Source organism: Falco cherrug, chromosome Z (genome assembly GCF_023634085.1).
Source record: "Falco cherrug isolate bFalChe1 chromosome Z, bFalChe1.pri, whole genome shotgun sequence".
In the NCBI taxonomy this organism is placed as follows: domain Eukaryota; kingdom Metazoa; phylum Chordata; class Aves; order Falconiformes; family Falconidae; genus Falco; species Falco cherrug.
The window spans coordinates 69,072,782-69,100,555 of NC_073720.1; the positions used below are offsets into that span (position 1 = coordinate 69,072,782).

At 44.8% G+C, this 27,774-nt stretch overlaps 2 protein-coding genes and 1 long non-coding RNA gene across 9 annotated transcripts in view; 2 read left to right on the forward strand and 1 right to left on the reverse strand.

Moving 5' to 3' along the window:
- The window catches only part of NCBP1 (nuclear cap binding protein subunit 1), a 31,273-nt gene extending 21,398 nt beyond the window's left edge, over nucleotides 1-9,875 (forward strand). For 2 of the 4 annotated variants that reach the window (XM_055698287.1, XM_055698286.1), the window contains exons 18-23: nucleotides 1-94; nucleotides 2,547-2,650; nucleotides 3,317-3,431; nucleotides 5,856-6,005; nucleotides 6,427-6,540; nucleotides 7,425-9,875. In XM_055698287.1, the coding sequence (XP_055554262.1) occupies nucleotides 1-94; nucleotides 2,547-2,650; nucleotides 3,317-3,431; nucleotides 5,856-6,005; nucleotides 6,427-6,540; nucleotides 7,425-7,538 (691 nt within the window). In that variant the 3' untranslated portion in view covers nucleotides 7,539-9,875. The remainder of the gene's footprint in view (nucleotides 95-2,546; nucleotides 2,651-3,316; nucleotides 3,432-5,855; nucleotides 6,006-6,426; nucleotides 6,541-7,424) is intronic. The other 2 variants (XM_055698289.1, XM_055698288.1) reach the window with 1 other exon arrangement.
- A 1,876-nt stretch (nucleotides 9,876-11,751) lies between these two features.
- On the reverse strand, nucleotides 11,752-19,031 carry XPA (XPA, DNA damage recognition and repair factor). The gene is made up of 6 exons (XM_055699361.1): nucleotides 18,726-19,031; nucleotides 18,247-18,366; nucleotides 16,024-16,129; nucleotides 14,235-14,400; nucleotides 13,460-13,577; nucleotides 11,752-11,982 (listed from the first exon to the last, which is right to left on the reverse strand). The coding sequence occupies exons 1-6, from the start codon at nucleotides 18,883-18,885 to the stop codon at nucleotides 11,834-11,836; spliced, it is 819 nt and encodes a 272-aa protein (XP_055555336.1). The 5' UTR covers nucleotides 18,886-19,031; the 3' UTR covers nucleotides 11,752-11,833.
- A 1,107-nt stretch (nucleotides 19,032-20,138) lies between these two features.
- On the forward strand, nucleotides 20,139-27,153 carry LOC129734735 (uncharacterized). Of its 4 annotated transcripts, none has more exons than XR_008730272.1 (5): nucleotides 20,139-23,658; nucleotides 23,758-23,783; nucleotides 23,954-25,230; nucleotides 25,591-25,686; nucleotides 26,479-27,153. It is a non-coding gene; the product is annotated as an uncharacterized LOC129734735 (long non-coding RNA). The 4 variants fall into 4 exon arrangements; XR_008730271.1 differs by having other exon boundaries at nucleotides 23,954-24,666; nucleotides 24,753-25,686; XR_008730273.1 differs by having other exon boundaries at nucleotides 23,954-24,666; nucleotides 24,962-25,686.
- The last annotated feature ends 621 nt before the right edge of the window (nucleotides 27,154-27,774 follow it).

Below are 27,774 nucleotides of genomic sequence, written 5' to 3' on the forward strand. Positions count from 1 at the left end.
GTTTCATGAAGTCTTCAAAACACTTGCTGAAAGTGATGAGGGGAAACTCCATGTTCTGAGGGTTGTATATGAGGTTTGGAAGAATCATCCACAGGTAAGAGGTTGCATTGTCAAGTATCTTTGTGAGTTTCAACTCACAGAGGTCATATATAATAAAGGATATAAAGCCAACTGTAATATTTTAAAAAACTTACTGTTATCTTACTTGAAGGAGAGTCCAGATTGTATTTACTGTTGTGCCGAAAATGAATATTGGACATAAAATATATACCATCAGTGAGGCCACTTTTTCCTCAGAGCTCATTGTGGGAGGGCAAAGGCTACCATTCTGACTCACATTCATATTATGCTGTTTGTTGTACAAGAGAATAACTTTTGCTAAAATCATGTTTCTGTTCAAAATCAGAAAACAGTCTAGATATGTAAATTGAAATAAGATTTAGATCTCGTATCAAAAGCAGGCCACATTTTCAGAAATGTGGAAACATGGGGTTTATTAGAGATTTCTTTTTTAATTGCTAGTGAAAGCCATACAGTTATTCCACAAAGCTCATATTGGAGTCTTTTTGTGTGGGCAGAGTGAGTAGAGCTGCAACCAGTGGCTGTTCAGAACAGATGAGTTTGACAGTGCCATGATTACGTTAATTCTTGAGCCAGAGGAAGTAACACCCTAAAACACCTAGAAAAATGCCTCAGTTGCTTAAGCTCTTCAGTTTCTTCACAGCAGTTGTTTTCTCCCTCAGCTGTCATTTTTCTATAAATAGAAATCAATAAGGAACTCAAGCTGAATTTGCCTGCATCAATTATTTCATGTGTTTCTGTTGCACTTTACTGTGCTTGAAAGTAGACTGTACCTCACAGCTGCATGGGCTAGACTTTCAGAAGTGATGCCACACTGAGAGCAAGGGGTAATCCTTGCATCTGCTACTGGACCTGTGGTACATTCCTTAGGGGAAAAACTGAGCACCTAGAAGATACCTTTACAGGATATCACCTCTCCTCTAAGTACAGTGAAAACATAAAAAAAGCAGGATTTTTAAATTTATTAAACTTTTTACCCAATTTACTGACCTTGAAAATACGATGATTACAGTCTGACCTACTTCTTACTGCCATTTAACTGGATCAGAAGAAATTATACAATCTAATATCCTCTCCCTTTCCGTGCCTTTGTATTGCAGCATGACCAAACTGAGATGGAGGTTTCAAACCCAGACTGAACAGTCAAGTTAGTTTTTTATGAATAAATCAGGATCACTTTTAAAAATGTCAGATGCAGAAGTTAGGAAAGGCTGCTGTTCTACTTGATCATGGAATTTAAATTTTCCTCTTGCATTTATTGCAGTTCAGTCTTTTGTTTCTAGTAAAGTGCTTTTTTTTTCCTCAGCCTACAACCTCCCAGGCACACAGAAGAAATGGTGCCTGGACAGCAGGACACTTGTCCAGAGTCTGTTTCCATGGCGCTTACCCTACTCACATGTCTATGGGAATGTATTCTGAATTTATTCAGACTATCAGCAGTATTTGCAAGCCATATAATGCTAATGAGTCATCTATGCTGCAGGTAGTGATTTAGCAATAGTAACCAGTAATCCCTGGACCTATAAGCAAGGTTGTGGTGGTGACTTCATAAAGGGAAATTTTAATGTTGAGATTAAATTTTTTTTCTCAAAATCCTAGGGCTGTGTTTTTTGGAAGATCAGATTAAGTAATCAGAAATTCTTCCTGGCAATAGAGAAAGGCAAATTAGAGCATAGGATGCTATCCTGGGACTTGAAAGTTGAGTGCTGAGTCTTCTGTATGATTCATTCAGTTATTTTCATTTTCCTTCCTTAAAAGGAGCTTTGTTACACTTCCTTATTTGACAATGGGTGGTTGTAAGGATAAATACAGTGCAGGTTGTGGTTCTTAGATACTGTGGCATTTAATCACATGAGTAACTAAGATAAGCCTTTTTTCTGAACAGCTTGCAACTGCTTTAGTCAGTAACTCCTCTCTGCAGTTGCCTGTTAGATTGCTTGCAACCCTCCCTCCCTGAGTCACAGTAGTGCCTGTAGCAAGTACTTCCGTTGGCTACAGAGCACTGGCTCTGTCCTAAAAATGAATAGGTCCTGTAGAGAAGAGCTTGCTGTCATGTTGGAAGACCTGCAGTTCAAGGAGAGTAGGCTAACTAGCTCCTTCATTGTTGTGATCTGATAGGTATCTATGCTCTGGTTTGAGTACTTTGATGGCACGTACTAGGACTTGGGTGTCTGAGGCCTCACTTCCAGCTATGATGCTTGTATTTTTTGCTTTTGTATGGAAGTATATATGGTAAGAGTGATACCTCACTTTCACAAGAAGTAGAAGTGGTTGTTAAACAAAATCAGAATGCTTTATGTAATTGATGTAGATCCCCTGTTTTGAGCAGTTCTAGACTAGTCTGCCCAGCTTTCAGAAGTATTTGAAATTACCCAGTGGTATCACTAATGTTGAGTTGCATCAAGCCATCTGTGGCTGGACTACTTTACATAGGTTGTGTGTGCAATGTCTTTCACAAAATACAGATGATTGCTGTGCTTGTGGACAAGATGATTCGGACACAAATTGTTGACTGCGCTGCAGTAGCAAACTGGATCTTCTCTTCAGAGCTTGCCCATGATTTTACTAGGTAACAAGAATTTGTCTGTAAATTACTGTTGTAAGTGGCCAGTACATAGCTTAATGTATGAAAGCTGAGTAGTAGCAGAAAAATGTACAATTAAGCTTTTTCTCCTTCTACAAAATACGTACTTGAACATTTTTTTTCTGAGGTAGGGTATGAGTGTTTACATGGCAGTGCAAGAATGTTGCTAGTGTGTCATTTTACAAGTAGTCTCCAAGCCTATCAAAGCAGAACAACACTGGAACTGTTTCTAGACAAAAGTCCATGGCTGTGTGTTACATAGCTGCTAGCTTAGTGTGGTCCTGGTCTTTGGTTGAGTTACGTAACTTGTACCACCACTAATGCATTGCTTACTGTGAACAGGACAAGTGTTTGCTCTGAGAAGTTAATTTGATGTTGGTAGTCTTGCAGTATGTGTATAAAATACAATGCTGGTTTGGAAGTGTACTGCGAAAAATAGGAAAGAAGTTAGTGATAAGCTTTTTTACATTACAGGTATGCTTTCCTTTATGCCAAGTGTTTTCTTACTGTACTAGATGTCTTGGACAATACAAAGTATTTTTAAATTCCCCAAGATACCTTTTCCTATAAAAAAAAAATTAAAATAAAATTACAGTTTTCTGTCTTGGAGTAGTGTATAATGTAGTGTTTTGAGCTTCGTGTCTTTCCTAGGCTTTATATCTGGGAGATCTTACATTCCACAATTCGTAAGATGAATAAGCATGTTCTGAAGATTCAGAAAGAACTGGGGGAGACTAAGGCAAGATTGGCCAGGCAGCACAAAAGAGTGAGTAATTTGTAATTTTTAATTATTTTAATCAAAGTTAAACAAACCTGCATGCTGTCAAACTGACACACAGTTGGTTTGGGAAGGACTGAATAAATATGTTTATCAGGAAGCATGTCTGCAGACACGTCATCTGTAACACTAAGACATCAAAAACTGTATGCATGTTCTCAGTCCACGTTTCTATTGGTAGCTATAACCTAAGAATTCAGTAAAATCTTTAAGGGCATTTGTTGCTCTGTTGAAGTTCTCTAGTTTCTCTTCCATACAAGTATGTTTTCCACTTCTAATCTGGATTCCAAGTACATTATTAGATAACAGTAAGAACAATAAACAATTTAACTCAGATTGTTTATAGTAAGTTAAAAGAATGCTCTTGTGGCTTCCATGCAGAAGTGCACGGAAACAGCTATTTGCTATTGAAGAGTTGGCTGTTACTGTTCTTCTGATGGATGCTGCTGGATTCTGACACTGGCATCCGTCACTTCCTTCTTCCAGCTTATTTTTCTGAATAGTGTTGCATGATCTAGGCTACTGTATACAATAAACTGATGAGCAAGCAGCCGCTGTTGTGTTCTGTTGTCCCAAGTGGGGCAGCTAAAATGGGATGATGGGATGTGGCAGCCACAAAAGATAGGGCACAAGGAAGTTTGGCTAAACGCGATACTTAGTTGTGATAGAATTAAGTCAGTTTGTAAACATGTTAAGAATTGCAGAGAGCAAGAGAGAATTTCCATGTTTGTATGTAGTCTGTGGGTATGATTACCTGCATAAATCCCTTAGCTAGGTCCAAAGCTTTGGATGAAGTTAATGTCAGAATTTGGCCCGGGGCACAGAGACTGCTGATAGCTTTTGAAGTCATGAGTCAGTCATTTTTTTTTCCAGAAGTTTCTGTTGAGGTATCACTAATACAGTTTGCCAGTGTTGGTTCATCCCAGCCCCTTCATCTTGTTTCCTTCACTCCCAACAACAGCCATCCTAGTTGCTTGCATCCTCAATCGATGTTGATCACCGGTTAATAAATGCCTGATCATCATTTAAGATCTAGATGCAGTCATCGATCTTACTGTGAGGCAAAGAGCTTCTCTGGCATCTCTAAACAAATATACCAGTGTTTTCATTTCTGTACTTGTCTCTTGCTGCAGCTCTTTATTACTTAGTACTTTAAATAAGTACTGTGCCAGGAAGAAACATTTGTGTGTAACAGTAAGTAGTTCTGCAGGCTGTTGCTCTCTGCATGACCATTCCTTTTCGAGTAAGCAAGCCGTCAAGTTTTGATATCCCCAGCGTGCAGTGGATTGCCGTGCTACAGAATGAGCCCAAGGCTTACATGCTTCCTTCTAGGTTCTATTGGTCCTTTAGCATTTTGAGTTCAGGTAACCTCTGTCGATGGGGAAATAGCAAGTTCCTACAGAGAGAATAGAATTAAATTCTCACTTGCTCTGGTAAATAGTTTGTAATTTTTATGCTAGTTCAGAGCTAATTATCTTCTGATTCTGAGTTTTGTTTGCTATGCAGTAGGTGAGTTAACACATGACTGTATTTGTCACAAGTTGCATGTGCTGCTTTTACAAATATTTGAAGTTTTGAGCTGTTAATTTGTGGGTATTTTTGCACAGAAACAATCCTATGAGACTGAAGCAATGCCTGTATTTGAATGTACCATAATCCATCTGATTCTGCCTTTCCTCCTGTATCCCTTGTAGTCTTGTGTAAGACTTCGTTACCTGAGTTCCAAAGTCTGGTACTCATGTGTTTTGTGGTGGTGATGGTTGTGTTGGTTTGGTTTTGAGGAAATGGGAACATACCATGTTCCTAGTTAGTACTTTGGTTTCCATGCTGACCCTTTCTAGTCTGAGAGCGTCCCTTTTGATAGTGAATACAGGGAGTCCCCACTGTAACACCATGGGCTACGGTTTCTAGTTTCCATTCTGTGCTAACCAACCAGATTCGGCTGAGTTCTTGCACAAAGTGCTTTATTTTTTAGGAGCCCTGAGATTTCAGAACAGTTAATTGAATGAATTACCTGCCCTACTGCAGTGGACACAATTTAAAAGACCTGCACCAGGATTTTTTTTTTAAAGTTCTTTGTTATCTGGTAATGCTAAAAGTCAGCAGGGGTATTGCCTGTTACTGTGTTTCCACTAAATAAAGGGCTGATAGATCTTAAGCTTGCTCTGGTTTCTCTGAAATCTTAATTTATTTTTTCCAAGGCTTTCCCACACTGGCATTTTTCTTTCCAGATTTCTTTCCTGAATTATATTCAAAGTAAATGTCTTTCAAAATACAATACTTACTAAACTACAGAGCACCTTCAGTTGCTGCTGTTCAGTTGCTCTGCATACCTCTTCACGTGTGGAACCAGAGGGCATTAACAGTATTCACAGGCAACTAGGTTGCTAGTTAGTGTTGTGTTGTTGTCAGTTACAGCGAGACAGTGATGATGATGATGATGATGATGACCGAAGTAGTGATCGGGAAGATGGACCGCTAGAAGAGCAGATAGAGCGCTTGCAAGAAAAAGTGGAGTCAGCCCAGAGTGAGCAAAAGAATCTCTTCCTTGTTATATTCCAGGTAATGATGCGCAAAGTCTCTTCTCACTTCCAGGCTTTAAAGTTACTGGACTTACAATATTTCAGTGTCACTTGTATGCCAGGCATCTTCTTGAAATATGAATATGGGACGGGTTGATGGGTTTACTGTGGGGTAGAGTCAATCCAGATCATCCCACTGCAAAGGCTGCTTTGGAGCAGGATCTGTTCAGATGTTAGCACTTGGGAACAGAGGAGTTCTGTTAGCATACAGTTTCCTGAACAACAAGAAGGTAACTGGATTTTATTTGCTTACTAAATTCAGTGTTTGCAAAACAAAATGATTGTTCTTGGGCTGCTCTTCAAAGCTTCTTCCCCCAGATCCTCTTACCTGAAGTTAAGATCCTGCTTTCATTTTACAAGAGTGAGTAAGTTTGTGTTGTGGATTTTTTTCTCTCCTGCAGCGTTTCATTATGTTGTTAACTGAGCACTTGGTGCGCTGTGAGACTGGTGGAATTGATGTATTTACACCTTGGTACAAGAGCTGTATAGAGAGGTTGCAGCAGATCTTCCTTCAAGTAAGTTTCGCTTCCGAGCTTGGCAGGCTGTGGGCAGGGGGGTGCTGGAGAGCTGAGCCCTCCATCGGCGTAGCGGTAGGTGGCGGCAGCGCGTCTTCTCTGAAGGCTGGCGTGGGGCTAAGTTGTAACTCCGGTTCTGGCCGCATCTCTGTCACAGACTGGTGTGACTGGTCCTTGATTAATTCCCACGCTGTAAGCATCCTGCAAAAAGATACCAAGATGTGGTTATGAATTCCTCTGAGCTCCTCTTAACCATGTGTTCGTAGTAAGGGCAAAGTTGTGAGTGAGCAAGGATGCTGAAATACATGTCTTTTAAATAAGCAGATTAAAATACTGCAGAATTCCTTTTAAGATACATAAATATATCAAAGTATCTATTTAAATAATTTTTAAATTCTTGGCTCTATATTAAATCAGGTAGCAAGCACAGGTGGCTGGGTAAAAGTGATAGTAAATAGAACATTATACCTGTGTGAGTGGAAGATATACCACCACTCCCATTCTTCAACATAATTCTGCCCTGAGCTGCACCCTTCCCTGGTAGTGGATGTGGCTTCAGAGGAAGGCAAATATCCCGATTCTCCTAGGATATCTCTGCTGTTGCATGTTGCTCACAATTCAGGATCCAGGAGTGAAAAGCTACAAGGAAGCACAGTGCTTCTCAAGACAGGATTTCAGCACATGCTTTCTTCTTGCAGTCAGCAGTGGCTCTGCATTGTGCTTGTCAGTGGCTACTGTGTTGTGAAAATGAGATGTGCTTAACTAGTTTGATGAAAATATTTGACCTGTGATTCTTACTTGTCTTGACTTCTCTGCCTGTTGTTGTACAATGATAAATGAAAACAGTAAAGATTTGGTTTTTGTTTTTGTTTTTTATCTGCCAGCATCATCAGATAATCCAGCAGTACATGGTCACCCTAGAGAACCTCCTGTTTACAGCTGAACTGGACCACCACATACTGGCTGTGTTTCAGCAGTTCTGTGCTCTGCAGGCCTGAGGATTATTCACAGGCAGTTTTCTCTGCAGGACTTTAATGAATTTAAGGTTTTTTTTTAATAAGAAAACTTCACATGGGGATTTAAGAAATTTTTGACTAAAACTGCGTTTCATGTGCTCCTATATAAAAGAATACAGTACTCTAACCAACAGAAAACTAAGTATCATAAGCCTTAGAAGATATGACTGATAGGGGATAGACATGAAGTATGAATTTTTTTACTTCATGATAGTATTTTTGTTTTTCCCCGTTGTTTACATAAAAACCCAGAAACAAAGATAAAAAATAAAAAACCACAAAAAAACCACAAAAAACCCAAACAAAACAAAAAAATACAAAACAAAAAAAAAAAAAAGCCCTGAAGTAGAATTTGTTACCTCTGCCTGGCCCTTAAATGAAAGGAGTTGCAAAAATGAGAAACAGTTTATAGCGCTTTGTGAATCTGAAGGGGAATGCACCCTCTGTGAGCAGTGTGGTAAGTTCTCTAGCATGGCACAGGAAAAGCATCGTAATTTTGGGCATGTGAAACACCTGAGTTAAGTTTTCAAAGTAGTATAGAGCGTATGAATTTGTTCATTACCAAGCCAGCTAGATTTCAACACTTTGGAAGAACATGGTTGTAATACAATTGAAATATGTTTTTTTTAATGTATTGTTTAGTGTCTTATTACAGTAGCTATAAACAATCGGTAGCGGAACATCATGGATAACTTCTGAAAAATGCAATCCTTTTTGCAGTATGGGCAAAGAATTGTGAACTGCTTCTGGCAGCAGTCTTCACTGGTAGATGCAGACAGTAAGCAAGAGCTGGAGCAGAACAAACTTCTTACTTCTGTACTGCAAGCCTTACCTGGGTGTTGGGAGCTCCAGCCCCAGATGCCAGGGGAGAAGGCAGGGCAGCATTTAGCTTGTTCCCTTATTTCAGCCTGTAATGATTTGGGCTGCCAAGCTTGTGCTGGGCTGGCCCTGCAGCGATGCCAGGAATCTTTCTGGTGGTGATGGTGGGATGAACCCAGTGCCCTCACCTCATCTGGCTTAGTAACAGCTGCTTTGCTGTGGCTGCATCTGCTAACCTTCCCTTGCTTTAAAATGTGACAACAGCATGTGACTGCCATGTCTCGAGACGGAATTTTATGCTAAATTAAGTAAGATCTCACAGAAGACTAGAACTGGGAAAACAACCTGAAAATAGAGTAGCCTTAGTTCTGAGTTGTGCAAGTAACATTACATACATAAATGCCAAACCAGTGTGGTCTGTATCATAGTAAGCAGTGATGAGTGGCACAGATGATGCCTTAGGTGCTCAGGTCTGTCACTGTGCAGTGTATTTCCAGGCTGTTTATGGTCTCTTCATTTTGCAGATGTATGTTTAAAATACCCCATGCTATTCAGTTTAGGCTTAGAAAGTTATGAGCTTTTGAGTAATTTTGTTCCTGTATGAATTATTTTTTCAAGTATTATACCTAGTAATGCATTTCATCCATACGTGACCAACTGACCTCCTGATCAATAAAGAAGGGTAAAAAATGGAGCTTTTTACTTTGACCTAAGTTTGTATGTGGCCTGCAGCAATCAGATATATCCTTGTAGACTTAGATATGTTACTCTGCTTTCTCTGCTTGCCCTTTCTGATGTGACTGATCCCTCCATTCCTATAGGTTATACTGTTAATTGTTGTAGATCTGCTTTATGCAGGGGTTTTGTCAGTCATGCACAGACTTCTGCTTCAAATATTTCTCTGTTAATGTTCTCGAGTAATCAAATAGGTGTTTGGTTGGTTTATTTTGTTTTGTTTTTTTTTAAGAAACAATACTGTAGAGGTTTTAATTGGGGTTTAATGTTTTTTTTTCACTGGTTCAGATCAGTGTCAGAGTTCTGATGTTAACTAATGGTGGCGGTCTGACTACAAATGTGATATCTGTAACATTGATAATGCAGTTAAAACTTGCAAACCTGTAACTTCCTCTGAGCCTTGACAAATGTGGGTGCTGGGGATCCAGTTGTAAATGCCTGAGTGTAATCCAATGATTTAAAACCAAATAGCAATGTCTTTCAAAATTAAATCGATTTCCACGGTGAGCATGGGCTTTGATTAATTTCTTGAGTCTGTTGGACACCTTCCCCTCTTTGTAGGTCCAGTGGTGTACACCTGACTTGACTGGGAAACTGGTTGCATCTGTGGGAAAGAGGAGAGAAGCTTGCACAGTGCTACCAAGCAGCTAACTGGAGAAACTTGGAACTGCTGGTGCATGGGGGAGGTGGATCATGTAAAGATGCTGTAAAAATGTGGTAGTTGGAAAAAATGCACAAAGATAGAAATAAATGAAGGTGAAGAAGGCTGCTGTTGGGAGTGTTTGTCCTGGCTATTCTGGGGACCACTGAGGTGTAGCAGTCATGGCAGGGTTATGCAGGTGTTAAATGCAGTTGGCTTTGGAGCAGTTTCCCCTGCCTGGTTCCCGATACCCCAATGAACACACAAGCCTTCACCTCCTTGTGCCCTGGGGCTGATCTAACGTGGTTGCCCCACCTGAGTGACTGAGTGAGGCAAGCATGGATGCCAGGAGGGTGCCCATGTGGAAATGCTCTGTCACCCTTGGCACCGCCTGTCTTCTGGGTGGTGCTGCTGCAGAAGGCGAGGCGGGGGGGGGTGGGTGGTGCTGGCTGAGGGGTGGCTGCTGCAGCCTGCCCTGGGCTAAGTGAGTCAGCAGCCAGTGCATGCCACCCTGCTGCCCTACACGGATGCTTTGGGGTGCAAGACAACACTGGTTTGTAGAGTTCCAACCCCCTGCCATGGGCAGTGACACCTGCACTAGACCGGGCCTTGAGCACTGCCAGGGAAGGGGCATCCACAGCTCCTCTGGGCAGCCTGTTCCTCACAGGGATGAGTGCCTCTCGGGTATTGCCTAAAGCTCTTTCAGTTTAAGGCCACTCCCCCTTGTTCTGTCACTATGAATGAAACATCCCTCTCCAGCTTTCCTGTAGGCCCACTTTAGGTACTGGAAGGCTGCTGTAAGGTCTCCCTAGAGCCTTCTCTTCCCCAGGCTGAACCCCAACTCTCTCAGCTTGTCTTGATGGGAGAGGTGCTCCAGGCTTATCGTCTTTGTGGCCCTCCTCTGGATGTGCTCCAACAGGTTCATGTCCTTATGCTGGGGTCACCAGAGCTGAGTACAGTACTCCAAGTGGGGTCTTACCAGAGCCAAGTACCTCCAAAAGCCCTGCCAGGTCCTGCTTTCCTGCCCCGCAGCCAACGCCATGTGCCATGTTCTTAGATCACGCAGGGCCCAGAGACCCCCATGCTTGGTGGGAAGGCAGGTCACTGGGGGCTGCAAACCACAAAGCCAGCATTGGAGAAGTGAAGTTATTAGTGGAACCATCATCCACCCTCCCCAGACACCACTTCTCCTGTAACATTGCAGTTCTGTGCAGCTACCATGGCCCAGGCTCCCCTGGGAAGCCTCCAGAGATTTCACTGGTATCTGCTGTAGTTACAACAGTGAACAAATGCAGAGCCGCTGCCTAGAGCATGTTCTTTCACTTTTGCTATCTCCACAAGAGCTGTAAGAACCAAGGGTTTGAAATTTGAGAAATTTGAAAGCATAGCCACCCTCTACTGAAAGCAAACATCATTCAAGCACACTTGAAGAGATTGTCCTTGGAATGCTACTCACCACCACTACCACAGGACAGGTATTTACCCTATCATTTAAAAGTTTTAAGAGTAATTTTGACATTTTAAGAGTCACCTTGGGTCTAAAACTTGCAAGAAAAGCAGCAGAGAATATACTTACAGAAGGACTCTCCCATATGAAACATGGTAGAGATGTGTCAGAATCTTCCCAGGAACAGGCAGCTTTTCTTTGGAAGACTTCTCCCTTAATGGAGCCAAGTCTTCCAGCAGAACCTGCTCCACGACATGGTCTCCAACAACCAGAGGAGGTGCTGTATCAGCTGGCTGCCCTCCACCCACCCACAACCAGTAATACCTGGAAACCAGACATTAGGACAAAAACCATGTAGCCTTCCTCCTCCCTAAAAGAACCAGTCAAGCAGTGGGACGTTCACCTTAATTTCATCAGCATATTAAGTGGAATGCCCACATTGAACTGTTAAAAACAAGTTTCATTCTACACCAAGATCTAGCTTAAAAGCCAAAGCTTACTGTTCTGTACAGAGCTTCTTACAACCAAGGCACATCACAGGATTTGGCAACAGCTTGTTCATAATTAGCATTTATTTGACTTTAATACAAAATACCATTTAAAAGATAATGAAATAAAGAAAACACAGATTAAACACTACATCTTCTCATAAGTTAACTCATGGCCACATATAGTACATGTCTTTTTGTATGTATCTTCATCTATGTTTTTTTCTGGTCCATACTCATGTTCATGGATACTTGTTTCTTTCTTCCACAAACTACTCCTCACGGCACGGCGGAGTTCTGATGAGAAATAAAAGACATTTTTAAGATTTATTAAAATCTTAAATAATGGTTAATAAAACTCAGGCTAACCACCTTTCTGAGGACTACAGATGACAATCTGTTTGTTGCCTGTCTTCCCTAAGTTTTGGGTGAGAATCTGCTATTGCAAGAACAAGCTTTGACTTGCCTTGCAATCATCATCTTGTTTGCATGTTTTAAAGGGCAAGAACTACCCTGACACAAGTTGTCACAAGATCTCATGAGAGAAGATTTTAGTTCATCTGGACTAACCTGCCCACTGCCTTTTTACAGGAAGCCATTCAAAAGTACCCAAAAGAGGCACATGGAATGCAGAGTAATATTTTATAAAATAAAAAAAACCCCTCATTTGTTTTACATGACCAAGAAAGCGTACTTCTCATTCAGGTCACTGTAAGCCTCCCAAATGACTGTGCATTCTCTAAGCTTTATGCCCAATAATGTGAGTTGCCTCTGCAGCAGCCGCAGTGAAGTCAGCGGGTTTTCAAGAGAGCACAGGCTGGCAGCCTGGCAGCACAAGATATTATCCGGATGTTGCAAGTGGGTGGCAAGCATACCGAACAGCAAAGCGTAGTCACGTTGTGAGCCAAGCCGTTCAGGCTGCAAACTTTGTCACGTTAAGGCCTGTACTTGCGCTGAACTCTGGCATCTTGGCTACAGTCTGCTGCCAGCCCTTCTGTGTGCTGAACATCAATGGTCAAGACAGGGGGTTATTTGCTCAGTCTCCCATTCCACCTCCCCCAGATAATACCAGCACAGCCAGCTGGAGCGCTCTGCCTCTCTGAATACCAACCCAAAGCAAAGCATGGATGCTACGGGCAGCAGACATCATGACAAGCCACAGCTCTTGCAAAGAAACAAACACAGTCTTTTTTTTTAAAATTACTAATGCGTCTGTGCTGAAAGTATTTTTCAGAAGTTCTACCCATTAAATACTCCTAAATACTAACTGATCAGGCAAAACCAAGGATAATGAGCCCTAGAAACAGAAGCTGGGAATACTGCGAACAGAGAAAAGGCATTTTCTGGCTTCATTTACAGCTACTCCACCTGAATGCATACATATGCCAGAATTATAACCCACCTCCACAAAAATCCACACTCTCCACATGTCAGGAAAAGTAGCAGGATCAATCTATGGCACATGCTGGGTCATACCAAATTTAAAAGCACCATAATGAACATCATTAATTGAATTCTGTCACTTACATCATGCCCACAGGACAACAGGGTAATTCAGGTTGGATGTGCCCTCAGATCCCCAGTCCAACCCTCCGCCCAAAATAGCCAGCTATGAGGTCAGACCAGACTGCTCCAGTCTTACCCACACGGCTCCTGAAAGCCTCCATTTTGCCACACTGAAGATTTTCTAAATAATTTAATCAGATGCAGAAACGAATTCAAACAGAACTGTACTTTACTTCAGGTACTGCAGTATGTAAGTTTAACCCTTTACCTTTAACTTTCTTATCAAACTTCTTCTGTTTCATCTTCTCTCTGTTGTCACGGCAGAGCTCCTTTGCTTCTTGCAATGATTCTTCACTACCCCAGACTTCAAGAGAACGCTTGACTACCTACAGGATGGACATAAACGTGTTTCTTTTTCCCCTGAAACGACAGAAGTTAACTATTCTAACTCACAAATTTAATTTTTTTCCTACACATACAAAAGCCAACTCAATCTTGCCTCTGCCTCCCATCTGTCTCTGCTCTCGACTCGCCAACACTCCTTCCACAGTTAACAGGCAACATTGATTTTTAGTATCGGCTAGATATAACTTACGGAAGTTAAACCCAGCTCTGAAGCAGCATTCCTACAGAAGCAGCAAACAAGAAATGACAAGGCCCTGGAAAACCTACTTCTTTCCCCACTGCCCAAGGGCAGAGCTGTGTGAACCTGAAGCCACAGCTACAAAGGGCCACACACTGCAGCAGCTGCCACAAGCACTTCAGAGTAGCACTGAAAGGCCATGCACTTTGTGACCTCTAATTGTACAAACCACTGAGGCTGTGGTCCATGAACATCTTTAAAATGCTCTCAGGAATTTGGATCATGGCTCTTTAACTATACAGAAAATTTACACAAGCTACATGTAATGTAAGTGCAATATAAGTATAATGTAAGCTTTAACAAAATCCCTCAGAAATCAGAACTGAAGTGACACCATTTTGGCTACCAAAGTTCCACGAAGGTAAAAAAAGGTCTGAAACACTCTTAATAATTTCCATACCTGTAGTTTTAAATAAAGCTTCATGTCACCCCATCGCGAATTATGAGGGTTTTTCTTCACTATGAATCTGAGCACTGGTTCTCTCTTGTCTAAGTCACAGTCTTTGAGAAGATACTCTTCTTTTGCTTCTGTCCTTGTTATAAGCTTATGTTTATCTTCAGCATCTCTGGAAGATGTAAAACAATGATGAGAAAGCTACACCTGAAACCCACATTATTAACATCTAAATCCCCATTGGTTCTACCATTCCTGAAACACAGGCAAGCCCTCACCCTCTCCGTTTTTATGTATGCAAAAACTTTGGAAACCATCAACCTAGCTAAACTTTGGGATCAGTTTCCTGAAATGAAGTTTAAAAAATCTCCCATTTGAGCACACATAGGCTGAGACTTCTTCTAGAAGGGTTTTGCTTCTATTTCCTTATGAGAGGGAGTAACTGAAACTTAAGAGTATGAATTACTTTAGGCATTCACCTAGCCCAGATGCAATTCAAGAGGACAAAAGTACAAGCCTGACACATGGTCAAGAGAGAAAGAATGTGTAATCTGAGACAGGTCAGACCACCTGAGAATATACACACTCCATATGCTTCTAGATCCCAGAAACAACTAGCAATGCAGAGCACTCGTTTCTAAACGCCAGCCAGTAGGCAGAGAAACCACAAAATGAAGACCTTGAAACACTGCAACATTTATCAGGCAGATAGTGAAAAAGTGTAAACACAGCAGCATTTAAGTTAACGAAAGATTACGTTTACGCAACCCTGATAACCTGCACGAGCCAGAACAGTCTGCCAAACAGCAAGTGCTAGCAACAGTCACCAAGGAACTAATGCAAATGTAGCTTTACTAGAATTCAAAGTCCACAGTAAAAGCTAACGCACCGAGGAATCCCTAGCGTTCAGCTACAAGAGCTACTCAGTCTGAGAGGAAAACCGCTTCCAAGGCTCCTAGCGCTGTCCTTAACGTCCCTTTTCCACCCATCTTACCTTCAAGAGAGCACTTTGCCTGTAACGACTGTGAACTGCCTACAGCATGTGCATACCCAGACCGCACCCGGGAGAAAGCAGGGAAGCTCACAGAACAAACTCCTAGCTGCAATCTTCTCCCCTCCCCCCACCCCCACCCCCCCATTCATTCTTGCACTCACGGGTACTTCGGTCCCTTTCATTGCCCTGGTTATTCTGAGCTGTGGGAGCCTCTCCTGTATTGGAGCGGGCTGCCTGCCTCCCGCTCAAGGTCGAGCTGCTGCTCACCCTGCGGCTCGGCCGGCCACCTCCCGTGGGCTCCTGCCCTTTGGCTGCCACCCTCCCAGCCCCCGGCCCGCTCCCGCCGACCAAAGTACCAACTCCACTCGGGTTAACGCACTGGGACTGCAAGTAACTCTCCTAATCTTACCTCACTCTACCTCAGAAAGCAGACGCTCTTGCGTTCTGTCAAGTTTTTCAAGCTGCTCGAGTCTGCAACCAGACAGTAATCCCCAGGCTGACGAACACACCAAACTGCCCCCCCCCGACATCGGGTTCCCCAACATCATGTAAAATAAAAATCTACTTGTGTCCCCTATGCTAAGCCAGGCTCCTGAAACAATGCTCCTGTTCTTCACCCCCATAATGGAAAATACAAGAGACTATCAGTCGACTTCCACTTACTTCTTCAGTATTAAGTTACTGAAAAATGTCTCTTTGCTGACAGCCATTTTAATTACACAGAATTATTTTAATTAACTAAATTATAGCCAGCAATCTTTACATAAAATAAAGCTTCCCCCTCCTGATTATTTGTAATACCTGCAATTATCACAGGTCGCCCAATCAAAGTGCTGCATAAGGTAGGAATCCATGAATTCTTTGCCACAGTCTCCACAGATGAGATAGTCAAATTCTAGTACGGGTGCTAATGGAAAGAAGTTGGTTTTTTTTACTAACTACCACGTTAAAAAGCAAGCATCTGGAATTGGTATTACAGACAATTTTACTAAAATTTACATTATATTCTCATAGTATTTTTTACAGACTAGTTTCACTCCTCTTTTTAAGTTTTCCAGAAAGATACAGTACAAACTCAAACCCGGTATCATACAATCCCATCTCTGCTGGTGTTATTTCTGTTCTTGCTGGAAGGTTCGCTGTATTAAGTATTGGATTTCAACATTCAAATGCACACATTTGTTTCGACTTAGCCATTGTTACAAAAAAAAAAAAAAAAAAAAAAAAAAGCAGTCCTCGGCATTTCCCCATAAAGTGCTTCATATCCCCTCCTACAGCTTCCCTCCGTTCCGGCCCTCCATAATACGTCCCCGATTCAGAGAGGACGCACAGGCAGTAACGGAAGGAAGCAGAGAAAGGGGATGCAGTTCGAAGAGGGTGGGCTAGAGCAGGAAGCAGTACCGGAGCTGCACTGGCATCATAGTCCTCTCAGCTCTGCTCCAGTTTTTTTCCTAGCTCAGCCACACCTGCCTCTCCCTAAACGAGCTCGATGGAGGCCTGGGGCGGTTGGCAAGGCTCTTGTCCATTCCAGCTGGCAGAAATGGAGGTGGATGGCCAGAGAGCTGCTAGGAGTGGAATGGGGATGGAGCTCCACTACAATCCTCTCCCCAAGCCCTCTCAGCACTGCTCCAAGCCCAGACTCATCCCAGTGCCGGCCATCACTTCTGGCCGAATCCTCGCCGGGTAGATCACCTCCAGCGTCATCGCCATCTGCTTTACATTCCAAGGGACGCCAAGAAACACCGATTTAGGTAACCGCGGCTACAAGGAATGTTCCTTTTAACAGTAACATTGTAGTTCTAGCAGAAAATTAACATTTTTATACAGTTTCACGAACTGAAAATGAGGTAATACTGCAGAATATTAACAATACCTGAAACAGAAGATTAATGCTTGGCATGCAGCACCATACATTTTTAATTGCGTTTGCATTTATAGCAGGTTCGATCTAGCAAAGACGACATTTTATGCCAATTCAGTCCTGCTACCGACAGTGGGATTCTTAGTACTTCACATAGTCATGCTCTTACATCACATTTCATCATTTAAGGCAGTACTCCCGAACGTGGAGACGTTTTATTAAGACAATGACATTATGAATTACACAGCAAAAATACCCCCAGTGCACAGGCATCCCACACCTACTAAATTTATTTTTAAACATTAACCCCTCAAAAAAAGGAGGGCTGCCAGTTGTTTACACTCTTAACGAAATCTGGTGGCGATTTCTAACAAAGAGATACACTGCACCAACAGCCCCGCAGCTGATTCAGAGCAGAACAAAGCAAGACAAAGGCAATCCCAGAGAAGAAAGTGAATCTATTTTGGGATCCTTACTTCTCCATTTGCTTTTTGGAGGCACAATATCACAAGACCGTATGTTGAAATCCTCCACCAAACGATCAGCAACTTGGCGTCAATACCGTTTTATAACGATAAAAGCTGGCACTGCAGCAGTGCTCTGATCTTGGCATGCACGGTATCAACCTCAAAATCCCCAGAACCGACGAACCCGCGAAAATTTACACTTATTTTGGTCTTAAAATTCAAATTCCCGAAATAAATGGTAGAAATAAACGTTTATCGAGGAAAAGAGAATAAAAAGAAAAAAGAAAAAACGTGCTATACCCAAGGGCATTGACTGTGTCCTACTTCCGCGGCTTAAAATTCTTCATTTTTAATTACCGCGTATTTGCTAGCCGCTGTAATGCTGAAAGAATCGGACGCGCCAGAAATCGAGCACATGCAGAAAGACGGGCTGGGAGGGAAGGGGGGGTGGGGGGGGAAGCCGAAAAAAAAAAGATGGAGAAAGAAAGGGGGTGGAAAAAAAAAAGCCCGGGAAAAAAAAAAAAAAGGCGCCCAACCCGCCCCGCTCGCTCAGCCCGAAGGCGGCTCGCTGTCGCCCCCGCGCCTTCCTGCCCTCCCCCCCCGGCCCCGGCACGCGGCGCCGCCCCCCCCGGCGCCCCAGCCGCCCCTCTACCCCGCGCCGCTCCCTCCGGTGATTTTTTTTGTAATTTTTTTTACCGGGGGGATGCACGATCTTCTCGGCGGCGCCGGGCTCTTCCTCCTCCTCCTCCTCCTCCTCCAGGAAGAAGCCCCCTCCCGTGTCGACGACCTTGGGGGGGGCCCGCGCCCGCACGCCGCCTGCAGAAGACAAACGAGCCGCCGCGTTAGCGCGCGCGGCTGGGGCCGCCGCCGGCAGGGGGCGCGCGCGCGCTCCCCCGCGGCGCGAGGCGGGGGGCCGCGGCGCGCACGAGGGGCCCCCCCCCTCCCCCCACGTGGGGGGAGGGGGGGGAACCTCGCGCGCCGCGGCTTCCCCCCCACCCCCACCCCCCCTTCCCGCTCCCTCTCCCCGCCGCCTCCCGCCTAACGGCGGCGCAGCGCCCCCCCCCCCCCCGCCCGTCCGTCTCCGCGCCCGTCTCCCCGTCTCCCCCCCAGAAAAAAGATAAAGGGCGCGGGGAGCCGCCCGGCGAGGCCGGGCCCGTCCGCCGCCGCCATCCGACCTGCGGCAGGGTAGGGCCGAGCCGCCAGCCGCGCCTGCCGCAGTGCCAGCGCCCGTTGCCGGTTCCGCTCGATCTTCGCCAACGCCGCCGCCGAGAGGGGCGGCCGCTCGTCTGCCGCGCCCGAAGCCTCCTCCGCCGGGGCCGGAGCCGCGCCCGCCATGGCGGCGGCTGAGGCGCGGAGCCCCGCGGATCCCCCCCGCTCCGGCAGCGACGGCTCGCCCTTCCCCTCGCCCAGCCGCCGCCGCACTGCGCCTGCGCAGAGAGGGAGGCGGGGGAGGGGGCGGCAGGGGCGAGGCCCCCCGAGCAGGCGCGTAGCCGCCGCCTCGCCTCCCCGCACCGCCACGGCGGGCCCCGCCCCGCCGCCGTGCCGGGGGTGCCGGGAAGCGCGGGGGGAGGGGCGCGCGGGGGCTGGGGGGGCGGGGGCTGCGGCCTGCGTGGCGCCCGGCCACGGGGGGCGGGGGGCGCCGCCCGGCCCTGCCCGGGGTGGGGTGGGGGGCGCCCGGGGGGGAAACGGGAGAGGGGGGGCGGGCCGGCCGCGGCGGGGTGGGGGCCGGGGGTTTCATCAGTCCGGCGGGGCGGGGTGGGGGAGGGGGCGATGACCCTGCGATTTCCGAGCTGGGCCGCGTGTGCGGTTTCGAGCGCTTTCTGCACCAGCCCTGGCGCCAGACTTGAGCAACCCCGTTTGGGAAAAAAAAAAAAAAAAGCCGGCACCAACCACCGCCCCGCGCGGCGGGAACTCCCCGGCGGCAAATGCCCCTTTGTCCCAGCGAAGCCGGCCCGGCCCGGCCCGGCGGGCGCGGCGCTGCCCCTGGCCCGGCGGGGCATGGGAGCACGCGGGCCCGGCCCCGCTCCGTCGGGCTCGGGCTCCCGCAACGCGCGCGGCCGCGGCCCCGGGGGAGGCGGCGGGTCCTGCCCGCGCCGGGTCCCTGCCCGGCGGCCCCGCGGCCTCCGCCACGTTCTCCCCCACAGAAGGGCACCGTCCCCCCGCCGCGCCCCGAGCGGGCACCGGGTGTCGGTCCCCCACACCCCCACCGCTGCCCCCCGGCGTGGCGCAGGATCCAGGCACCAACGGGATACATGGAGCCCGCAGCCCGCCTCAGCGCCGAGCGACACTTAAATGGCTTTGTCATGCAAATGTGGCTCTAAGCCACTTTCGTGTAAAGCCAGCTTAGCGGGCAACAGCCGGCGAGCGGGGCCCGTCCTTGCCGCGGCGGAAATGGAGGCATTGCTGCAGAGCTTGGCTCCTGCCTCCATTGCGAACCGCCGTGACCTGACGGCACGGAAGGCACCCTTCGTCCCCAACCTCGCCCACCCTTCCCTGTCACTGCGATAACTGCCGGCACTCCCCTGCTGCCCCCGGGGGATCCCCCCAGCCCGAGCCACCCCCAGCCCCAGCCACCCCCAGCCATTTACCTGCATAGGCTCTTCTCTCTGCGGCGTCGGAAAAAACATTTTATTTCTTCAGCCGGCTGCCCGCTCTTGGTATTAACTTGCAGCAGCAGCCAGCAGAGTGTGCTGTGAACGCTGCGAAAAGGACGTGCTGCTTCTGGGAATTGGAAAAAAAAAAAAAAATATATATATATATATATCTCTGTCGTCAAACGCAGACGAAGACATTTTAGGCGGTTCAAATATTTGCATGAGCGGTAGGCAGTTCCTGCTGTCAAGTAAAATAGCCCTCTTGTCACGGATCACAGAACCTCTTCCTTAAACATGAACAACCAAGCCCTACTAAACTGTATGCTTCCAGCAAGATTGCTCTGCAGTGTTTGCATAAAGCTGGAAAAGCGCCACAGTGAACATGTCCAAGAGTCAAGGAGAAGGGTCTATAACACGAGGTATTCAGTAGATGAAAACATAAATTGTGGTCCTGGCCTACGGGAAGCAGCTTATGAAATGGCACAGTATGAGCACATGTTTCTCCAGGCTCTTCCCCTCGGACTTACTGACGGTGCAGTTACAAAGAGGTTAATAAATACATTTCAAATAAGTAAAATAAAAGTAGTTCAAAGCAAAGCCTTTACTAGATGACTTGCAAATCAAATTGTTTGCTTGAAAAGCAAACACACGTATGTCTGGACTCCTTATTTTATGCTAATGCCAGTCTTTTCTCCCTTGTTCTGTGGGAGTGGGAATTCAGGGAAGAGTGAACTTTAGAGTTGTGCTTGGGGGTTAACAAATAGTTCTGTATTATTCACAAACCAAAACCAAAACTGCGTCAAAGTGAAGACCCTGTGTAAGGGGTTTTTTCCAAGGGCAGAACGACTTGGTTACTAATCAAGCAAACTGGAATTAGGATTAAAAGGAAGCCAGAAGATACAAACAAAAGCAAATTCAGAGGCAAGGCACTCAAGCGAAATTGACACTGGATCGCAGCTATCTGTGCAGTGCAACTAGTGCATTATGAAGTGAAACTGTTTTAGAAGCATACTAGAGGTTTTCTTCTATTTCTCAGGGTCAGTCTGGCTGGGTAATCACAGGAGAATATTCTCCCCGGGTCTGCTTCAGGCTAGAATGAATCACATACAGTGCTCCTAATTTTCATGGTCATGGGAAGGTAATAAAGCTAACAGCTATGCATTAGCAAGGGGTTACAAACTATCTCATATGCTCTCCTCTGGTCATGCGATAATGCTCATGTTTAATATTAAACCCACAGGGCTTAGTGGGGGCACATGAGTTAATAATAGTGGTATCTGTGTTCTAGATAGTTTTTCAGGTGCTGTATGCCAAGTAATACTTGATATTACTTGGCTCTTGGTAACCGTGTATTAAAAAGTAGCTGTCGTTAATTGGCAAGTGTAGACATGCATTATTTCATAGCCACAGAGAACAGCATCAGTGAGTAGTTGTGCGCAGGGAGGCAGCTATGCAGTGCTTGACAACTCATCACTCTTAGAGGAAAGGATGAGCAGCAGAATGAAAATGTTTGCTGACTCTACAAAACTTTTTTAAGGTAGCAGAGGTGAGGGTCATCTACAAAGAATGTGGGTGACTAGGCAGTAAAAAAAGTCGATTAAATACCGGGTAGATAAATGCAGGATGATGCATGTGCAGAAACCAAGTCCTAACTTTACATAAATGATAGCGATACCTGAACTGGTTGCTGCTACAGGGGAGCGAGACTTTGCATATGTGTGGCCTGCATAAACACCAGTTTGGTGTTTGGAAAAGCAAAGCACATTTTAAGGAAAGGGACAAGGAACAAAACAGGGACCTATTTATGACACTCCACAAATCCACGTTGAGCTCGTGCCAGGAGCACTGTGCCTGGTCAGGTTTCCTGCTTCTTGGGAAATACTGGAACTGGAAAAGGATAGCAAGGATGCTCAGCTGCCTGTCTTTATGTCCCGTGAAACAACTGAGTAGGCTTGGGGTTTTCACTCAGAAGAATTTACTTACGGAGGATGTGCCTGAGGCCTGTCACATCCTAAGTAACTTGGAGAGGGTGAATGGCATTTGACTCTTTGAGCAGAAATCATCAGATCTGCGGTGGTGGGAGCCAGGCTCTAACCAAACAAGAGAGGTGGTTCTTTGTGCAGTGACATGGGGTTGGATGTGTGCTGTGCCTTTCAGAACGACACCATGGGCACAGGGTGTCGCGCTGGGGTGCAGGAGAGGTTGGCCAAATGTTTGGAAGAAGGCTGTGTTGAGAGTTCGTGAACAAACACCCCCTCAGGCTCAGGAAATCCCCAGAGCTGAAAGCAGTTGGAGGCTGTGGGAGTGTTGCAGAGGAGGTACCATATATTTGCCTTGTTTTTTCCTCCTCCCTTGATGTTTGCCGGTGGCCTGTGGTGGAAACAGGACGTTGGACTGAATGGGTTCTTCACCCAAGGCAGTACACCTCTTCCTCCTCAGTATTCACAGCTAATCACACTGTAACTGATGCTTAAACACCTGGAGCCACATAATAACGTGTAAGCCTGTGTCATGGGGTCTTTCACACCAGATTCTATGCTCATCTATACCAGGATTTACTTACAGAGCATCTGCTGTGCTGTGTATTTCCACTTCACCTCACGATACAGTTATTTTTCCATGTCCACAAAGCCTTGATAGCAGTCTGCATACACTTGCATTGCAGTTGCACACCTATAACCAAACCACTTTTTTGTGCTGCCTCGGTAAAAATATTCACTCCATGAGAAACAGATCTAACAGTGTCCTACTTTTCTGTGGGGTTGTCTTTTGAAGGGAGCAGCTGTGGAGCAAAGTTTCTTTACTGCTCTCCCCCCTCTCCCTCTGCTTCTCCCTCTCCCTCTGCCTCTCCCTCTGTTCGATGGTTTGGGTAACAGCATCAGTTTTAGCCACATTTGAATTCTGTAGCAGCATCTGACCAGCCAATGCAGACAGGCTGTTGGCTGCTGCCTCTTAGCATGACTAAGACGTTGGATTTTGTCCAATGATTTCAAATGGTTTTAAGGGAGAGAACAGTTCACTTGCATTCTCAAGGGTGAGAAGCAAAATATACCATGCCCTTTGCAATTATATTTCCATCAGGTTTTTAGTCTGATACACCCATTTCTTACGTTACCTTAAATAAATAAGTGGCAAAGTATTGCTGTCTTCTTGGTGAAAAAGAAGCATGTGACCTATGAAAAACGAAGGGAACTTGTTAAAACCGGAGAGTACACCTGCTTGGATTTGAATGTTCTCTTTCTGAATTCAGCTATAGCCCATGGATCAGAGATATGCGGTGAATCATCCTGTCGGACAGAATGGGACACGCAGAGTAAATTAAGTTTGTCATCTCTCTGTGAGATTTTCTCATTTGCTCACTACCTGTAGGAGGGGATTTTCATAGTAATGTGACCTGTCTTCATGCTCCATTTATCATCTCCCAATTGATGTATATAATCTTGGTTGAACAGATAGATAATGGAGGAAACACGTAAAGTGTTGAATGCTTGAGCAACAGATCTGAAAAGAACAGGTAGGCAAGGACTGAAGTGCAAATGTTTAAAGACAAAAATTGGCATTCTTCCCTGACAGGAGATCTTAATGCAAGTTTGTTATTATATTCTTGTTGCAGGAGATGACAGGATGTGAAATTACAATGTAAGTATCTTTCATTTACTAGCATTGTACATGACTTTTCTGTTTTATTACTTTTACTGAATAGGACTTTAATATGTTTTCTTTTAATATCAATAGAAAATATTGGTTTCACATCTGTGAACAGGAAAATGTCAAGCATGATGAAAAAATGCTGCTTTTTACTCTTTCAGAGATCACCACAAAGCTGGCTGCACACCTTTGTTGTTGTTGATTGGCAATCCAGAAAGACAAATCCTCTTGCACTATTTTACCAGGAAAATCACCTTTCTTTTCCATGCACAAGAAGAATGCGAAACTGTGGCAAAACAAGCATGTTCTGTAACTGCGGCCTAGCAGCCTTTGGCAATTCGATATCTTCAGTACAAAGAATAAAAACATTGTAGGAAAGTATGCATTTTTTCCTGAAGCTAAGGTACTGGGAGGTTTTTCTTGCCCCACTAATGGCTGGTGGAGGAGATGGTGTGGAAATGGGTCTGAAGACCTGTCTCAAGTGTCAGGAAGTTCAACTTTTGGGGTCTCGGGGCTTTTTTCCCAAACACGTGAGGCTTGTCGTGTGGATTATTCACATACCACGTAAGAGGGATGTGTGTGTTGGCAGATTTTTCCCCCCTTCTCAGTATTCCTGACTGACCGGTTATTTAATCCATGCGAGAATCTTTCCTGTAGCAACTTAGAAGCATTAAGAAACTTTGTCTAATTTTTTAGTCATTTTTTCTTTCTATTAAAAGGATCTCAGGCATTTCTGAGACAGAAAACCAGTACATCATCTGTTATACTAATCTCCGAGACATGAGATGTAGCCGTATTGATGGTGAAAGGTTGAGTGTTCTGGAGAAAAGTGTAAAATTCTGGTCTTCCTGAAGTGTTTAAGGAGCTGGGGAATGTAAGTATTTAAAAAGAAATTCTTCAGATTTCTGCTTTGTATCATTCAATGTATTATACCTTTTTTTTTTATTTTTTTTATTTAAGCCATACTATAAAGGGATTCTTCTTATGATTGCTTCCAAGTCAGCCTGAATTTTTCCTGTATGCAGAGTAGCTGGAACAGAAAGCTGTGAAACAGCTGACAAAGTCTGCTGTAGCAAGAAAATATGTCCCAGTTACCAAGATTTAAGCAAGATGTATCTGTTCCGGTACTCGCCAGTCTCTGCAAAACATTTTCGTGCCATTGTCCACAGGTCTGATTGTATCTCCTGCAGAATTTGGCTTCCTAGTGTTAGCTGCAATCGTGTGATGAGAAGTCCATCTTGCAGTGCTGCACCTCCAGCCCCCTGTCCTGCTCAGGAGAGACACCACCAGGAACTGCAGCCAGTTCAGTGTGATGAAGCACAGAAGGAGAAGGATGATGTGGAGTTGATCTTAGTGACTGGACCATGCATTGTAGGTCCACACCAGCCAGCCTGCAAGGGAAATATGGAGCCAACTAGGAATGCAGGACCAGTGGGAGGTACCTCTGAGGGACTATGCTGTCAACAGCATGTGAATCTTGAACGTAATCTGAATGTATCCTCTCAACATGATCAGCAAATAACTTCTGATCAGGGTCTTCACTTGCTACCTGGATTCCTTCAGTTCATTCATTTTTTTGTCTCTGGGGTTTTGTTTTCTCTAGGGGAGAACTTGGCTTGGTATGGCCTGAAAGAATAGCAGTGACCATAATGATTTAACATGCAGATTTAATTGATTTCTCTCTTGGAACAGGGAAAAGTGGGTTCCAAAGGTTTTAATACCCCTGGTTTAGTTGAAACTGTTAATGAGTGAAGGAAAATGAAAAGAGTTCCTGATGCCTCTAACTTCTTTCTTACAGGTTTGAGACATACACTACATTCCTGTGTTAATTCCCCTTCATCCAAATGTTCCTGGTTATTCTGTTCAGATCAGACTTTCACACAGCAGCAGCAAGGTAAAGCCAGATCCTCCCATTTGTTTTTGACACTGGTTTGTGCTCTTTCAGAATTGGTTTTCTTTGTGGTGTAAGTACGCTGAGCTTTGCCTGTTTGCTGGAGCCCTTTTACTGAAGTGCATGGTATGTCTGGTTATTGCCTAAAGCTTGGGAAGTAATTTCTGAGGAAAAATTAAAATGAGGGGGAGGGGAAAGAGGTTTTTTCTCCTCCTGATTAGATTTGGGATCTTGTTAGTGATCTAGCAACATGGCACTTTTGCTGCAGCAGGAGACTTGCATCTCCTTGGTTTTCACTCAGCCGCAGTTTTAGTTACAAAAGAGGTCAAAGGCTCCTGTTTTTCAGCATCCTCTTTGAATTTGGAGGCAATTAAATGGTTCATAGCTGAGGGAAAGCATCCTCACCCGTTTAGGAAAGCATCCTGTCTAGATCTGGCAGCCACCAGCCACTGCAGCCCATGGACCACCGCTGCTGGCCCGTGCCGGAAGGACATCTTAGCTCTGCCACCAGCTTGGATGTGCTCTGTCCCTCTGCTTAAACTCAGCCAGCTTGGACCTTGACCTGTCAAGTTTTGGATCTTCTGCAAGTCACATTTTTTCATTCCCCCCCCCCCCCCCAGTTTTGGGGTTTTTTCTGGTTTTTTTTCTGGGTTTTTTTGGTTGTTTGGGTTCCCCCCCCCCCCCCCCCCCCCCCCCGAGATTTTCAGGAAGTTCTGAATGATACACATTTTTGTAGGTTATATTTGAACGGTTTTTTATGAGTTTCAAATCTTCTTCCTCCCCCCTCCCCCCCAGCTTTTCTGAGAAAACAAGAAAACCAGTTGGCGAAGTCCTGGCAACGTGTCATGAATTCATTAACTTTTACTTCGATGTCTACCAAAGTCCAAAAGTGCTACCGGTACAAATCATCTCCAGCATCCATGGACTTGGACTGTTTATGTGCACTAGCCACTCCATTTCTTCTCTGAGCATTGTAATTTCTCATGGTACATTCAAAAGCACTGAATGCTTTATCCCAATTTCTTTATTTTCTGAGTCTGTCTCTCCTGTTGTCCATAGGATTGGTCTCCTGGAACATTTTAGTGCTGTGACACACAGCCTCAGTTTCTGCTGTAATACCATGATAATTTAAATACTTGCATTTTTTCTTTCATCATTTCATTAATTCACTTGATACTGTGAAACTTGATTTCTTGCCACTGCTTACCTTTCCCAAAGTGATCACTCCAAATCACACACTGCAGTAAACTTCTGTACAACACAAAATTATCTTAACTTAGGCAGAATCCTGCTTTTAAAGTTTCTCACACACAACATCAATCCTCTTGACTCATATGTTTATGTGGCAAACCCCAGAGGACCTACCCAGTAAGTAGTATGTTCTCATAGTAGCAAATAACAAGAACTTTACTTGATAAATTAATCATGCAATAGAATAATTAAATAAAGACCAGTGTGATACTAATATGATATGGCAAATTGTTGTGCTGTGGTACATGTCTAGGAGGTGTGTTTGGAAATTAAATGCAGGCAGAGCACGCTTGATGGCTACTTGGCATTTGAGCTATTCTTCCTCATCTTTTGCTTCTGGAAAGACTCAAACCATCTGTCCCTTACCTTTGACAGTTTCTGATGCTGTAACTCCTGCTTAGTCTAACTAAAGCTAACTTGGCCGAAGATGCTGTAAGTTACTCATACATTCCAACCTAGTACTTATGTTCTAATTCTGGTTTTAAGTTTAATGATTATCAAGATACTCATTCTATAGTATCTTATGGTAAATTCTGTACTTAGGGATCTTTGAAAAGCTATGATTAAATGGGAAGTCTACATGTTCCATGATTGCTTCAGAGAACTGCAACAGATCTGTAAGGATCAGTATATCACGACTGCCTTTTACAGCAGCCACATTGCTTTCTCCTCAACACATCATCTTTATGCGGCTGTACATTAATTCCATTCTCTGTTGTAGTTTCTACTAAGGTCCCTGGTATGGAGACCAAACTTACTGCTCTGTCATTTTTTTGTATCCTTCCTGAGAGTTTCCTGAACAGTTCTGAAAACTGCAAAAATAAGAATTATTTTGCCCTA